The sequence below is a fragment of the Oncorhynchus gorbuscha genome, linkage group LG08, assembly GCF_021184085.1.
Source record: "Oncorhynchus gorbuscha isolate QuinsamMale2020 ecotype Even-year linkage group LG08, OgorEven_v1.0, whole genome shotgun sequence".
Lineage (NCBI taxonomy): Eukaryota > Metazoa > Chordata > Actinopteri > Salmoniformes > Salmonidae > Oncorhynchus > Oncorhynchus gorbuscha.
Window position 1 is genome coordinate 21,136,110 of NC_060180.1, and position 16,668 is coordinate 21,152,777.

General features: G+C 42.7%; 1 protein-coding gene across 2 annotated transcripts; it reads left to right on the forward strand.

Moving 5' to 3' along the window:
* Positions 1-413: 413 nt before the first annotated feature.
* On the forward strand, positions 414-16,013 carry cep68 (centrosomal protein 68). 2 transcript variants are annotated; one of them, XM_046358792.1, is made up of 7 exons: positions 414-520; positions 10,543-10,903; positions 11,069-12,434; positions 12,546-12,760; positions 13,294-13,416; positions 13,682-13,778; positions 14,385-16,013. In XM_046358792.1, the coding sequence occupies exons 2-7, from the start codon at positions 10,589-10,591 to the stop codon at positions 14,546-14,548; spliced, it is 2,280 nt and encodes a 759-aa protein (XP_046214748.1). In that variant the 5' UTR covers positions 414-520; positions 10,543-10,588; the 3' UTR covers positions 14,549-16,013. The 2 variants fall into 2 exon arrangements, with proteins under 2 accessions (XP_046214748.1, XP_046214747.1); XM_046358791.1 differs by lacking the exon at positions 414-520 and adding an exon at positions 6,295-6,451.
* Positions 16,014-16,668: the final 655 nt, after the last annotated feature.

The window sequence follows — 16,668 nt, forward strand, 5'->3', positions numbered from 1 at the left end:
ATGTGAAGTGTATAAAAGTACTTAGATCTGTTCAGGTGGACTAGTGTAGAGACTGTGGCATCTTTGCTGAGCTGTACTTGTTTGAGAACCATTTGAGGATCATACTGAATGTTTACAGTGTGGTTGATTGTCTATTTTCATTTTATATGTGTTGAGTTTTCTCATAAATGTGTTTGGGTTTATTTGGACATTTTTTTATATAAAAAAAAAGATGCACTCTCAAACTATTGTATAATTTCAGGCAGTAGTTTTGAAAGTGGTGCTCAAGAGCCAAAATGAACCATACCGCAATTGAGAATCGATTCCCGTTTAGATGGGGCATTTGGCTGCCTGAGCCAATTCGCTTCTGAACAGAAAATGTAAGGTCCTATGAATATCAGATGTGATGTGACTCTCTTGTGTAAAGGATACTTACGGACAGCCAGTGGAGCAGTGAAGGACAAGGAGCCACTGCGCAAGGCCAAAACCCCCCAGGGCCGCTTTGACATGAATGATGAGAAGACCAAGGATCCCCTTGAAAGTAGGACAAACTATTTCCACTATATTGAAGTCGGAAGTTTACATACACCTTAGACAAATACATTTAAACTCAGTTTTCACAATTCCTTACATTTAATCCTAGTAAAAATTCCCTGTCTTGTTCAGTTAGGATCACCATTTTATTTTAAGAATGTAAAATGTCAGAATAATAGTAGAGAATAATTTATTTCAGCTTTTAGTTCTTTCATCACATTCCCAGTGGGTCAGAAGTTTACATACACTCAATTAGTATTTGGTAGGATTGCCTTTAAATTGTTTAACTTGGATAAAATGTTTTGGGTAGCCTTCCACAAGCTTCCCACAATAAGTTGGGTGAATTTTGGCCCATTCCTCCTGACAGAGCTGGTGTAACTGAGTCAGATTTGTAGGCCTCCTTGCTGGCACACTCTTTTTCAGTTCTGCCCATAAATGATCTATAGGATTGAGGTCAGGGCTTTGTGATGGCCACACCAATACCTTGACTTTGTTGTCCTTAAGCCATTTTGCCACAACTTTGGAAGTTGGGGTCATTGTCCAATTGGAAGACCCATTTGCGACCAAGCTTTAACAAGCCTCTCCCTTTTTCCTCCAAACATAACGATGGTCATTATGGCCACATCGTTCTATTCTTGTTTCATCAGATCAGAAGACATTTCTCCAAAAATTATGATCTTTATCCCCATGTGCAGTTGCAAACCGTAGTCTTGTCTTTTTTTATGGCAGTTTTGGAGCAGTGGCTTCTTCCTTGCTGAGCGGCCTTTCAGGTTATGTCGATATAGGACTCATTTTACTGTGGATATAGATACTTTTGTACCTGTTTCCTCTAGCATCTTCACAAGGTCCTTTGCTGCTGTTCTGGGATTGATTTGTACTTTTCGCACCAAAGTACGTTCATCTCTAGGAGACAACGCGCCTCCTTCCTGAGCGGTATGACGGCTGCGTGGTCCCATGGTGTTTATACTTGCGCACTATTGTTTGTACAGATGAACGTGGTACCTTCAGGCGTTTGGAAATTGCTTCCAAGGATGAACCAGACTTGTGGAGGTCTACAATTTTCTTTCTGAGGTCTTGGCTGATTTATTTTGATTTTCCCATGATGTCAAGCAAAGAGGCACTGAGTTTGAAGGTAGGCCTTGAAATACATCCACAGGTACACCTCCAACTGACTCAAATGACATCAATTAGCCTATCAGAAGCTTCTAAAGCCATTATATAATTTTCTGGAATTTTCATAATTTTCTGGAAAATTACATAATTTTCTGGAAGCTGTTTAAAGGTACAGTCAACTTAGTGTATGTAAACTTCTGACCCACTGGAATTGTGATACAGTGAAATAATCAGTCTGTAAACAATTGTTGGAAAAATTACTTGTCATGCACAAAGTAGATGTCCTAACCGACTTGCCAAAACTATAGTTTGTTAACAAGAAATTTGCGGAGTGGTTGAAAAATAAGTTTTAATGACTCCACCCTAAGTGTATGTAAACATCTGACTTCAACTGTACCTTATCGGATGCGCCATTGCCTTTCACACTGTAATTATTCCCCATTGATTTTCCAGAGTTCCCTGATGATGTGAACCCAGCCACAAAGGAGCAGGGGGGCCCAGAGCCCACACGCTATGGGGACTGGGAGAGGAAGGGCCGCTGTGTCGACTTCTAGTTTCCATACCTGGTATATTACACATTCGATGTGGACATACCTTAGCTATAAATTATGTATCTATATCTATGGACTGTCGTGCAAGAGACCAGGAATGATCCACCATACGCAATCAGACTTAATTATTTCCCCCTGAACGACACAATCTGATGACTGTTCAACAGACACCATGTGTATGAATTTGAAAAACAGTCTCTCTTTATATTGTGTTCCTTTGTTGAAATGTATGATGATGACGTTGTGAATGCTTGTCATGGTTATTCTTCCTGTACAGAAATGAGAATTTTGTGAATACAATAAAACATTTCTGGAAAATACCGTGGCATGTTTATGGTGTACGCTCATGATATTAAAGAGATATCTACAATGCCTGATGCCTCTCTGATCGTCAGTATTCCTACATTAGCCCATGTCTCGTCACTCCACTACCTTTATCATACCTGGCTCTCGGTTGTTTATCAATTTTTATTCTATATGTACTGTACAGAACCACTCCTGCTCACCAACACTCAACAGGCAGAAACCTAACCGGCTCTTCCATGTCCTGTTGTCTGGGACGTCCTGTAATATCCACTGAACCAAAATATAAACGCAACATGTAAAGAGTTTGTTTCATGAGCTGAAATAAAAGATGCCAGAAATGTTCCATATGCACAAAAAGCTTATTTCTCTCATTTTGTGGACTAATTTGTTTACATCGCTGTTAGTGAGCTTTTTCCTTTGCCAAGATAATCCATCCACCTGACAGGTGTGGCATATCAAAAAGCTCATTAAACAGCATGATCATTACACAGCTGCACCTTGTGCTGGGGACAATAAAAGGCCACTCTAAAATGTGCAGTTTTGTCACACAACACAATGCTGTGCAATTAGCATGATGACTTCAGGAATGTTCACCCGAGCTGTTGCCAGAGAATTGAATGTTAATTTCTCTGTCATAAGCCACCTCCAACGTCATTTTTGAGCATTTGGCAGTATGTCCAACAAGCCTCACAACCGCAGACCAATGACCAATTATGGAGTCATATGGTGACTAATTTGCTGATGTCAACGTTGTGAACAGAGCGCCCCATTGGTGGACATTTTATCGATGGCTATTTGAATGCACAGTGATGCTCTGGAGATCCTGAGGCCCACTGTCGTGCCATTCATCTGCCACCATCATCTCACGTTCCAGCATGTTTGGAATGCTCTGGATCTATGTGTACACAGCGTGTTCCAGTTCTCAATATCCAGCAACTTTTCACAGCCATTGAAGAGGAGTGGGACAACATTCCACAGGCCACAACCAACAGCCTGATCAACTCTATGTGAAGGAGATGTGTTGCGCTGCATGAGGCAAATGGTGGTCACACCAGATACTGACTGGTTTTCTGATCCAAGCCCCTATCTTTTGTTAAGGTATCTGTGACCAACAGATGCATATCTGTTTTCCCAGTTAGGACCTAATGAATGTATTTAAATTGTTGGTATTTTATTAGGATCCCCATTAGCTGTTGCAAAAACAGCAGCTACTCTCCCTGGGGTCCACACAAAACATGAAACATGACATAATACAGAACAGCTCAAGGATACAACTACTTCACACGTAGCCTACATATCAATACATACACAAACTATCTAGGTCAGACAGGGGAAAGGCGCTGTGCCGTGATGTGTTGCTTTATCTGTTTTTTGAAAGCAAGTTTACTGTTCATTTGAGCAATATGAGATGGAACGGAGTTCCATGCAATAATGGCCCTATATAATACTGTCCACTTTTCTTGAATTTGTTCTGGATTTGGGGACTGTGAAAAGACCCCTCGTGGCATGTCTGGTGGGGTAAGTATGTGTGGAATGGGTGGCGGATGCCTCATAAGTCCTCAACTGGCAGCTTCATTAAATAGTACCCGCAAAACACCAGTCTCAACGTCAACAGTGAAGAGGCGACTCCGGGATGCTGGCCTTCTAGGCAGAGTTCCTCTGTCCAGTGTCTGTGTTCTTTTGCCCATCTTAATCTTTTCTTTTTATTTGCCAGTCTAAGATATGGCTTTTTCTTTGCAACTCTGCCTAGAAGGCCAGCATCTTCACTGTTGACGTTGAGACCGGTGTTTTGCGGGTACTATTTAATGAAGCTGCAAGTTGAGGACTTGTGAGATGTCTGTTTCTCAAACTAGACACTCTAATTTACTTGTCCTCTTACTCAGTTGTGCACCGGAGCCTCCCACTCCTCTTTCTATTCTGGTTAGAGCCCGTTTGCTCTGTTCTGTGAGGGGAGTAGTACACAGCGTTGTACGAGATCTTCAATTTCTTGGTAATTTCTCGCATGGAATAGCCTTCATTTCTCAGAACAAGAATAGACTGACGAGTTTCAGAAGAAAGTTATTTGTTTCTGGCCATTTTGAGCCTGTAATCGAACCCACAAATGCTGATGCTCCAGATACTCAACTCGTCTAAAGAAGGCCAGTTTTATTGCTTCTTTTTTTGTGACTTTTACACCTTTTTCTCCCCAATTTCGTGTTATCCAATTGTTTTTTAGTAGCTACTATCTTGTCTCATTGAGAGACGAAGGTTGAAAGTCATGCGTCCTCCGATACACGACCCAACCAAGCCGCACTGCTTCTTACCACAGCACCATCCAACCCGGAAACCAGCCGCACCAATGTGTCGGAGGAAACACCGCGCACCTAGCAACCTTGGTTAGCGCGCACTGCGCCCAGCCCGCCACAGGAGTCGCTGGTGCGCCATGAGACAAGGATTTCCCTACCGGCCAAACCCTCCCTAACCCGGGCCTGAGGACAAAGACTTTCCTCTAGGCTCCTTTCCTGTAGCATTTTGTTTTATATACCTTTATTTAACTAGGCAAGTCAGTTAAGAACAAATTCTTAATTTTCAATGACGGCCTAGGAACAGTGGGTTAACTGCCTTGTTCCGGGGCAGAACGACAGAGTTTTACCTTGTCAGCTCGGGGATTCAATCGGGCAAACTTTCGGCTACTAGTCCAACACTCACTAGGGTACCTGCTGCCCCTGTAGTGTTTGTAAACACCCTGGTAGGTTGATTAATAACCTGAACCAAATTACAGGCACTGGTTACAGTGAGAAGTTTCCTCTTGAGCAGACAACATGATGAAAACCAGTCAATATTCAAGTCCCCAAGAAAGTATACCACTTTGTTTACATCACATACACTATCAAGCATTTCACACATGATTTAGATACTGACTGTTAGCACCAAAAGAAAAGGCTTTAGATGTGCCAAGTGAACCTACAACCACAACACTTCAATAACACTTGACATAAGATCTTCTCTAAGCATTAAAAGGGATATGGCTCTGATAATATACAGCAGCACCTCACCCATAAGCATTGCTGTCTCTTCTATAGATGTTATATCCTTGTATTGCTACTGCTGTATAATCAAATGAATGATCTAAGTGAGTCTCAGAAATTGCTAATATATGAATGTTATCTGATGTTAGCAAGTTGTTGATTTAATTAACCTTATTTTAAAGGCTACATATATTAATATGGGCTATGTTCAGCCTTTTCCTGGGTAGCTTATCAGAGATAGACATAATGTGGAAAATAGCCAACATAGACATTGAAAAAAATATACATTCAGCAGTCCATTAATCAATTGGTGTGTGTAAGTGTGTGTGTGTGTGCTGCAGTGTTGAAGCTACGAACCCATAGGCTTAGCTTTCTCATCCCTTCCAGGCTTCTGGTAGGGTGGACAATGAGCCTGTCATAGCAGATGTAAGCAATGTCCTGACTGATTTCCTTATATGAACTGTAACGCAGTAAAATCTTTGAAATTGTTGGGTTTATGTTTTTGTTCAGTATTGATGCAGTGGCCCCATCTGTTGCGATGGTCTGATACGTTGTGGCTGTATTGACGATTCTTTCAAACAAACTGAGATAACATGAGTGTTCTAATACCAGCACACAAATATTACATTATTCAACCCGTATTGAGCCCAGTTGTTATATTAAATGATGAAATATTGTGATCAATGTGAAAACGAATGCATTGAATAATACAAATGAAGGAACTACAGTAATTGTTACAGATGTGGCCCCACTAGGGGGTAGTGTTAGCTACGGTCTGAAACTGTGCAGTCGCCTCTTCCGTTTGCCACGCCTGTTTACAATTGAACTATTTCCTTTGCCGAGGTATCTTTGTTACAAGAAGGGATGTGGTGAAACAAATGTTACCGTAAGGATGCGCCCATTGCAACACGTTTAGTTGGAACACATTCATCGAACAGGCGCGTGCGCTAAAGAAATAAGGTAGGTTCTGTTTGAGCCTCTCGTGGAGTGAATGCTTTTGTTAATAAATGGCTAGGGCTGCTAATGTCATTTTAGGACTGGTTGAGGAGAGCAATTAGCTATTTGAAAACGGGTAAATTCTCGGTACACACTGTAGAGTAAAACTATAGCTTACATTGAGAATTATTTTGAATGTGATGTCACGGGTTTCTCTGGAGGTATATAGCTGGTGTAGCCTAGCCAGCCTCTAGTGGGCGCGAGATCGTACTAGCGGCTGCCTAGGATAAACTAGTGCCTTTGTCTTACAGAATGTTGCCTTTGTGGATAGTTCATTTCAAATTTAGAACGTATACCTCTTGTCAGTGGCCTAGACTACTAGAGTGATCGTTTGCTAAGCATTCTACTTGCCTTATTACTCAAACTGAATTCTTACGCAGTGTTACGTCCTCTACATCAGTCTGAGACTGCCGTCAATGAAGGAGCGGTGTTGTACAAAACAAAGTCATCAGCAATTGGGCCGTCTCTAACCAATCAGCGTATCAAAACCGTTAACGAATTTTCAAAACGCTGCTTTGTACCAGCGGCTTCTGGGACTAATCAAAACCGCTAGAATGTGTTAGCGTTCTAGAAATCATTGGGGAGGGACTCAAATCCAGACTCATTGTGGAGAATAAATGTGGCGTTTGACCAGAGTGATGAGTTTGGGTAGCCAGCCAAGCATTCTACCCACAAGGACTCATTATCTTGGGCTGGACAAGGCCTACATGTTACCATATGTTCAAGGGAAGACCAGGGCAGCTTGGCTCAAATTTTTGAAGCCTATGTATAAATACCCTGACTATTGGAAAATAATTGAGCAACACATTCAAACACACAGGTGCAGAGAGCTGCCCTGGGCTTTATGAATTCACAGATCTAAAGTGTCCAAGGTTATCCAGTAAAATGCATCAAATTATATCACCAAATACATCTTACTAGGCTGATTCTATAATAAATCTATACAAGGAAACTGGTCTTGTTCCCAGAAAAGTCAGGTAAGTAAAAGCTACAGGAAGACTCATTGGCTCTTGAAAACATTATCAGTAATTCAATGTGTAGCTATGCCATGTGTGAGTTAAGGCAAACATGTTGTTGCTAGGCCAGTATCCACAACTGTTCTTCCTCAAATGAGAGTAACAAAGAGGCACAGCGGCTAAAATAATTTGATCAGTGGCAGCTTCAAGAGAGGGGTAAGACATTAACTTAAATTAAATTTCTAAGTGTATTTTTCGTTGTATTCAAACACAGTAAGAGCTTTTTTCTGCACTTCTATCATAGTATAGGTATAAAGGTAACTAAGAAGGAAATGGGGCAGACTGGGTGTTCTATGTCAGTCTTTGTTCTGTAGTTAAGCTTTGATTGACCCTCATGATCAGCGTTCTAGAGAGCCACTCTAGTCGTTTGCCATGGGTTATTTCCATGAGCACCATGGTGAAGTTTATAGGAGCATGTCAAATGAAGGCTTAGTCTCTATTTTGGAGAAATGAAGGCATAGATACATTTTTCAACCATTTTCCGTCTTATTTTTTTTGCTTAAGTAATGGCTTTGATTTCTGGTTAAACAGATGGAATATGTGTCTTAGATGTTTTCTAACATAAACAACATTAGACTTACATCAAAACACAATGTGAAGTAAAGACCCCTGCCATCTAATATCAACATTTTGTTATTTAGTTTTGGGGAAATGTTTTGCTGTATAAGTTTTAAGAAACATTGCCTTGTGCCTTGAAATTCCGTTACCAAAAACTCACATCTTTAAGATATTATCTAATTTATCACCCTTGTGAGGGAGGATAATGAAAGTTCACAGAAGTAACAAGTAAAGGTAGACCTATCAATTAGTAAGTGTTTTTACTGGTTTACATTTTTGTATATGAATTATTAAGTGATTAAAACACGTAATTCTGTTACCAAATCGGTAACAGAATTACTGCAATTGAATTGGCTACAATAAAAAATCACAGTAGTCACAAACCACAGTTTGGTCACTTGCTACTGTCATCCCTACCAATGGCATACTGTTATGTTATGCTCATACAGGTTTTCTTTCTTGTTTTATCTTCTGGTGGTCAAAGCTAGACAGTCTAGACAATCCCTCCCCCTCTCGCTGCCTCTCTCTTCTATGGCCTTTTCTCATTTGGGCAAAAGTCTGTCCTCTCTCCTCCGTGACCTGGAAACCGATAAGTGATCATGGAGTGTGTCCATTTTGTTAGTAGGCAAACGGAAGACTGTCCTCCCCTCCTTGATTAACCTCCTTTGTCGAGGAAGAACAAGTGTGTCCTACCTCAGAAGAGTTTGATATCTGCCACACACCGTTTGAATCAGATGTTGTATAGCCGGAGGAGAAAAGCATGTTTTTAAATGTGTGCAATCTTCTACTTCTCCTTTTTATCTATACAATTGTGGCATGAATCACTTTACACTTATTTTGGGCTCCACCCCTGTAAACGCCAGTTGCCAGATGGCACGCTAGGGGAGAAAGTATTCTCATTTCATAAAAGTGCATTTTTGTCTACGTTCACTCTCCACACCGCTTCTGCTTGATTACTTTTGACCTTTTTTAAAAGGAGATGAGAGAGGACGCGGGAGTTGAGCAAATCTAATTGAGAAAAGCCCTCTCTCTCCATGTTAATATGACCTCTTCTGGCTGTTAATGACACCCATGAGCCCCCTCTTTCCATGTACTGTAACCAGCATCCTCACCCACTGAGCACCGACAGACACTGGATGTCCATGGATGTTGGAATTTGTTCTGTCTGCCCTGGCCATGATTTTCTACGTCCACAGATGTTGGAATTTGGCCCAAAAATAAACGACCATTATTGGTGACTGGACCAAATCTGTACCAATTGTAGATGTCTGTTTCACAAGTTTGGACAACACAGTACAGTAAATAAAAGTTGAGTAGAGTATATTGTACTGTACTCTACTGCCCCGTACTGTACCGCACTCTACTGTGATGTCCAAACTTGTGAAACATAGATGTCTATGATTGGTTCAGATTAGGTCCGGACCAACCAAATTTGGTTTGGGCTCATTAGAATAATAGCCAGTGTGTAGAATAATACCCCACAATGTAAAGGATGAGATTGTGTACCTATTCGTAATACATCACCATGAAGAGAATGACATTCATATCCATAATGATGCATTTCTGTGTAGTACAGATCAGGGACCCATGATGTAATTCCGTTACCGTAATTGTGTTACTGGGTGTGAAGCCACTTCGCTTACTGTAGTTCAATAACCAAAATATATATAGATTTATTTTTACTCAAGATGTCATGTCATAGCTGACACCCCATTTTAAATGTTTTATATCTTAAATCGAAGCAGATATTTAAGAGTTTTTGGAAAACGTGGTCGCATAAAAAAACGGGAGATTTTACCTTGATTCTGTTACAATACTTTGCATCTGCACAGTTCTTCCATTTAAATGGGTTTTTGTCAAATGTTCAGTGGAAATTGTTTTAAAAGTAGTTCTTGTGCATTGAGTTCTCTACGGTTTAACCGTTGAAAACCATGGTTTTTGTTTGGTATACATTTTGAAGTGAAAAGTCAAGAGTCGGCGTAATTCTGTCACTGGATTTTCCCCATGGCAACAAGACATACTCAAACCGGCAGGGAGGATGCTAGAGGGAGCGCAACACCCCAGAGACACACAGAGCATTAGCTGTCTGCTTTTACAATTGTATTTACAATAATTTTGGTTCCTAATGAGTCCAGGATGGAATCTCACTATCATTAAATATAATCGGGCTTTGTGAGAGCTATTCAACATCGTGACGAATACAGATAATATGATGCTTTTACATTTGCAAGTTCAGCATGACTTGACTGGCGGATGTAGCTGGATGCTACATGTTTGTTTATATGTCTGGTCTGTCTGGTTGTAGCTATGCTACTATAAGGTACACAATGGGCAGTGTTCTTCCTCTTATCTGTGCTGCCATCCCTGACCACACAACAGATCATGGTACCAGTAGTACAGCCCAAGTGTCTTTGGTTTATATCACAACAACTGTTTAAAGACCGAAATATATATATATATTTTTTTTGCTGTCAATTTCAGAGGTCGCTTGGACACATGAGACATCTCTGGGCCTCTCCCCATAACCATGGCACTGGGAATTGACAGGGCCTTCCCAGCATCCATCTCTCCGATGGAGTCCAGGGGCTGCAGTAGACAATGGAAGACTCGGATTCCAGAGATTACCCGGGCGGGGTCAACCACAACGCAGCATGACAAAGACTGGGAGAGGGGGACAGGGGATAGGGACCGGGGTGGTCCCAGAAAGAGTGTTACAATGGCACCCACCTCCAGGTATATGAGTGACAGGAGGCAGTACTCTATGAGGAAACCGCTGGTCACCACCACAGAGCAGCAGACCTCCATCCTAAAGAAATCCTACCTACAGGAGCACCCAGAAAAGGTGAGAGATGACTGCTACTATTGTATGACTTACGACAAGTATGGAAACCTGTTTGATTTAGATTCCCTTTGACTGCACTATTACTTTACAAATAGCAACAATGAACACCACGTTGTATGTTAGCTCTACCTAATGTCCTATTCCTTCCCTGTTCTTTCACCATAGGAGCGACAGGGGGAAGGTAGCAGTAATGAAGCACACCATCATGGCGAGTTTGACTTCCAGACCCGATGGGCTGAACAGAAGTTCCCAGACAACTTCAACCCCTCTCAGGCCAACATCTCAACCTGCTCAGCCTCCAGAGAGGACTTTAGCACCTCCCTAGGGGTGTCAGACCTCAGGACCGGTCTGTCACATGAAGAACCCACCTTCAGCTCATCGTATCTTGGCAGCAGGCCTGGCCGACGCAGCCTCTCCAGCCCACCCCTGGAGGTCCGTACTTTCTCTACTCCACTTAACTCCAAGTGGACCTCCACTCTGCTATCCCCCCTCTCGCCCTCCTACACCCCCCCGTCGTGCCCGTCCAGACAGAGATGGACAGAGCTGAAATTGGATGCAGGGGAAGTTTGTCAATCACATGGAGGAGGAAGGGAAATTAATCTAAATGTGGGCCCTTCAGTGGGCTACTCCAAGGGCAACTCCAACCCTGTGCTCCACACCATGTCCCCCCACCAGGCCAACTACTGGGCCTGCGCCATTCCCAGCTCCCTGCCCCCCTCCCCAGACCGACGCTCTTCGAGCTGGAACCCTGATAAGGAGTACCAAGCCCTCCTGGACTACACCTACCCTCTGAGGCCAGGTAGGGTGGTCGGTGGGTGGGATACCTCCGACGCAGTGGGTGGACCTCTCATCCAGACAGACCCAAACCTCCAGGACTCAGGAATAGACCTGGACCGCCTCTGCAGCTCTACCAGCCTGTCAGCTTTGGACTTTTCCCTGACTGGCACGGCAGGGGCGGGGACGGCAAGGGAGAGGCGGATGCCGGGTATAGGTCAGAGGTCATCTGAGCTGCGTGGGCTCTCACACCCCAAGTCCTCAGATGGTCGCCTCTCCAGTAGCCCCTTATCCTCTGCGGACCCTATTGGTCTATCCGTGGAGAGTCTGGACTGTAGTGGAGGTGGTGGTGGTCTGGATCCTTTGCATCGTATCAAGGAAGGTCGCTACTGTCATCACAGCATCTCCTCTTCCACCACGTTCATCCGCACAACGAGTATCCTTCCCCAGCCAGGGTGCCTCAGAGGGGGGGCTTGGGATGAGGAGTTCTGGTCTCTCCCGGAGCAGTTGGAGGAGCTCCGGGGTTTGTCCCGGCAGGTCAGGGAGGTGACGGCCCAACTCGGTCAGCCTGTCACAGCCAGCTGGGAGTCCCTGGAGAGGGGGACCACCTCCGTCCAGTCCTCCATGAACCTGGCTGAAAAACAGGAGGCAGAGGAGGAGAGAAAAGAACGGGAGCAGAATGAAAAGGAAGAAGGGGAGGGTGATGAGAAGCAGAAAGAGGTGTCCATTTCTGAAGCGCTTCAATACTTTAATAAAGGTATGTGTTGGTGCCAGCATTTCAGTAGGCTTTTAAAAAAGTATAGTATTTTATTGTATTTGTAATATTTCTCAACTTCGCATGTGTTTGACTTCAAACACTTTTTTTTAGTCTCTAAAGTGGTCCATAGTGGGGAATCCTCCCAGGCAGCCAGAAACTCTGGTTCTAGGATGGAGGGTGGGGTAGCAGGCAGGGGAGTGAGCAGGGCCAGTCTCAGAGAGGTGGAGGCCATGGTGGACCAGCTGAGTGGATTAACCCTGCCTGAGTTCCAGAGGGGGAGTCAGGGGGAGCAGGGGCCCAGGGTGTCCCTCATGCAGCACATCCAGGTAAGGACAGAGAGCTAAAATAATCGCTTTATTATGTGAAATATAATGACGAGGGTGTGCCTCTGCCACCAATATGCAAAAAATGCAATATGATACAGTACCTCCCAACACAATGAAATACAATACACGTTACACAATCAATGCAATGTGTTGATAATGGTATATTTAAACAATAAGGCCATGGGGTGGTATATGGCCAATATACCATGGCTAAGGGATGTTCTTAAGCACAACGCAACACAGAGTGCCTGGATACAGCCCTTAGCCGTGGTATATTGGCCATATACCACAAACCCCAAATTGCGACTAAACTGGTTACCAATGTAATTTAGAGCAGTAAAATAAATGTTTTGTTATACCTGTGGTATACGGTCTGATATACCACAGCTGTCAGCCAATCAGTATTCAGGGCTTGAACCACCCAGTTTATAATGCATACCACATGTACAGTACACAGGTCTCACCTCTATTCAATCCAAATCCACGAACAAACGGTTGTGGTGCAGTTTGATATTAACCTGTTTACCCATCAGACCTTCTGTTCTAACCTGGAGGAGCTCATCCAATGGCTGTACACTGTGGTGGAGAGGATGGAGGTGCTGGCTCCGCCCTCTGTGGACATCGAGAGTGTCAAGTCGTCCCTGGCGGATTATAAGGTCCGTAGTTTACACACAAAGATCCTATAAATCAATTTTACATGTTATTCTGTGGGTGTACACGTCCTTGATAAAAAGTGATAACTCTTGCCGTAGTATCTTGGGAGAAGGGAAGTGGCTTATAATTAATCAACCCCCTCTGTCCCCTTCTCTTTTTTTTCTGTCTTTCAATCTCTATATGCCTCTGTCTCCCCACTCCCTCTGTTTTTCCCTTTGTCTTTTTCACCCTCATCACTCTCTCGTTCCCCTGCCTCTCCCTCCATAGAGGTTTCAGAGAGAAGTAAATGCCCACCAGCCTCTGACCACCTCTGTTCTGCAGACTGGAGAGCTTCTCTTGGGTTGTATGACCTCCACTTCTCCCGGTGAGCTTTCCATCACTGACTAGTTTCTCTTTGCCTGCAGCTATTTCATTGGTACCTACTGTATCTCAGGTGTCACCCACCCTGACTATTAGGACCGATAAATGAGGCTTCCTTCACACAGCAATGACCCCGATCTCAACTCAAGAGGATCAGCCTGTCAGACCAGACTCCTTCATAGTAAAGGTTGTGGAAGTGTTAAAAAAATTTTTTTTTTACTGAAAGACGATGAGGCCAATACACCACACTACTCTATTTCCCTTTGTGAATTCTGAAATATGCTTTTGCTCCTTTACTAAAGGAAGAGTCAAATTAGTTGCGTGACACAGCAACATCTGAGACTGTTGAAGTGGGCGTTGCCTGTTTTTATTTTATTTTTAAAGGGAATCAAATGACATTACGTGATTAGCTTACATGTTTGTGTGAAGGCTACCTTGATCAAAGGGTAACAGTGTCCGCTAACAGGGGCGAGCTTGTCTTGGTTTCAGGTCTCATACGTGTCAGTTCAACAGCTAACACTGGCATACTGTAGATGTCTGGCAGTCACTAAAGCTTTCCATTTCTTTTTTCCTCTTTTCATTTTTCTTCTCTATACTACTCTATTCCCAGTTCTGAAAGAGACCCTTGGTCTTATTGAGAGGCAGTCCAGGGCGTTGGAGACTCACTCGGAGCACCTCTTCTCCTCTATCCTCTCGGCCATGGACAGCCTGACCCAGCCCAGGGAGACCGGCGCTGGGGACACCGATAGCGTGGAGATCCAGGGGACAGCTTAATGAAGGCTCCATGCAAGATATGGATAGTATGTTTCTGTGGTTACATAGAGATCGGGCTATGACTACTATACATCGCTATCGGTTGTATTATTTATCAGAAGTAATTATCCTTTTCAGTGAATTTGAATGATAGCAGATTGGTGGAGGCTTGATGAGGTGCAGGAGCTTCTTCACTAACATTCCTTAAAGGAAATAACCTCGATGTGTTGAAAAGAGAACCACTTGACTGTTTCATTATTGTCTTAAGTGCTTTTTAAATGTTTGCATAATGTGTGCTGAAGAAGCAAAGTATTATTTGCCTTGTGATATATGCTCAAGCAGATGTTTAATCATTTATTTGAGTTACACAGTTATTAATAATGACCCATTGCACTCCTCTTGCAACTCTGTTACATGCATGACATTATTATTTTTTAAACCTATTTTGATATCCCTCTGTGGCATCTAAGTGTCTTCACTAACTTCACTAAAGGGGCTGTGAATTTCGTACACTGGGTAGAGCACTGCAATATTTTCCAGCAATTTTTTTTTTTTTCAGGGCAAACTCAACCAGTTGACTATGGCCTCAGATTGTATCATCACCTGTCTCTGGTACATAATGTTGAGCCTTCTTCCTGGATTGACAGAAGGGAAGGTCTGCATTTGTGCAGTGTTGATGTTGTATATGTAGATTGGTAATATAGGATGGTGAACCATTGTGCCCTTACAGTTGTATTTGAAATCATATCATTGATCAGATGGCAGCTATATGCAAGATATGGCCACTGTGATAATCACCAGCCAGAGACAACAGCACAGTTTGGAGGTCCCATGTTTTTATGAGTTTTATACTTTTCGTATGCATGGAAAACCTGGATAAAAAGTGCCTCAATTCAATCATATCAAGCATTCACGGGCAATAGTCGGCACCCGTGTGTACCTGATGTTTTGGCAGTGTCAAATTGGTGAGCAGCTGCTCTTGATTGTCACAAAGCCACACCCCTCACGTTAAGATGTTCAGAATGAGAAAGTAGGTTATATGGAAATAATTATGCTCAAATTGAAAATCATTCAACTAAATAATGAGGATTTAATTTCAAATTAAAATGTAAACAAGGCTGCATGGGATTTCTCTTAATGAGACTCGTGCAGCCAAGGGCAATGTCCACTTTAGGTATAACGCCAGGAGCTGCTTGTGGATTTGACAGCTCTAACGCAGTTCCACCTTCACTGTCAAAACGACCACTTTGGGGATGTCGGCTAAAGCGGATCTGATTGAATAGAGCGCTCAGACATAACTACAGCCTTTTTTAATGTGCAGGATGTTAACTGTCTTTGTTACTGTAGTAATCAATTGGGAATGTTAACTTTTAAACACCATGGAAAACTTTGTTCATCAGACTGTTATCCTCATTCACAAAATGAACCTGGTGAAAACTACACATGGTTCCTTCTGATTAAACAAATCTTTTATCTGGCTGCTTCATTGAATGTATAATCAGTTTGTGTAGAGCTCAGGTATAATCATTATCAGATTTGTGCTGCCTAATGAGTTGTTGCTCTTAAAGCTGAGTAATCTGAAATGGGCTGTCTACAGGCCCCAGATTCATGGAACAGTATTTCCTCAACTATGGAATTCTGCTGAGTCGGGTCTACTGGAAATCAAGTCACACTTCAGCTGCTTATGGAGCAGAACAATGGAGGCCAGGTCAGTGAATATACTGTAGTTACAAACAAATGTGGCTTGGCATATTGTAAGATCCAAGGAACTGAATCTCTGACCTTTTCCTTAAATCTGAAATGAGCAGTTGGTGTACTGAGGGGACTCATGAGAATGTGACACATAAGCATTCTATTCTGACCTGTGGAATGTCCTTAGCACAGAATGATATCTGGACAGACCACTACCACTACAAAACAAGACATCCATACAGCAACAACACTGAACTCGGTAAACAGTGCTAGAGAAATGGGAACAGATTTATTTTAAAACTGTATTTAGTTGCCATAATTATGAAGAAAAAAAAAGTTTTATATATGCAATTCTGAATGAAGATATTCCACAGGTAATGGCCCATTTGCAAACCAATCCTAAATTACTGGTGCAATTTATTTGCCATAAATGTAGAATAAATCATTAA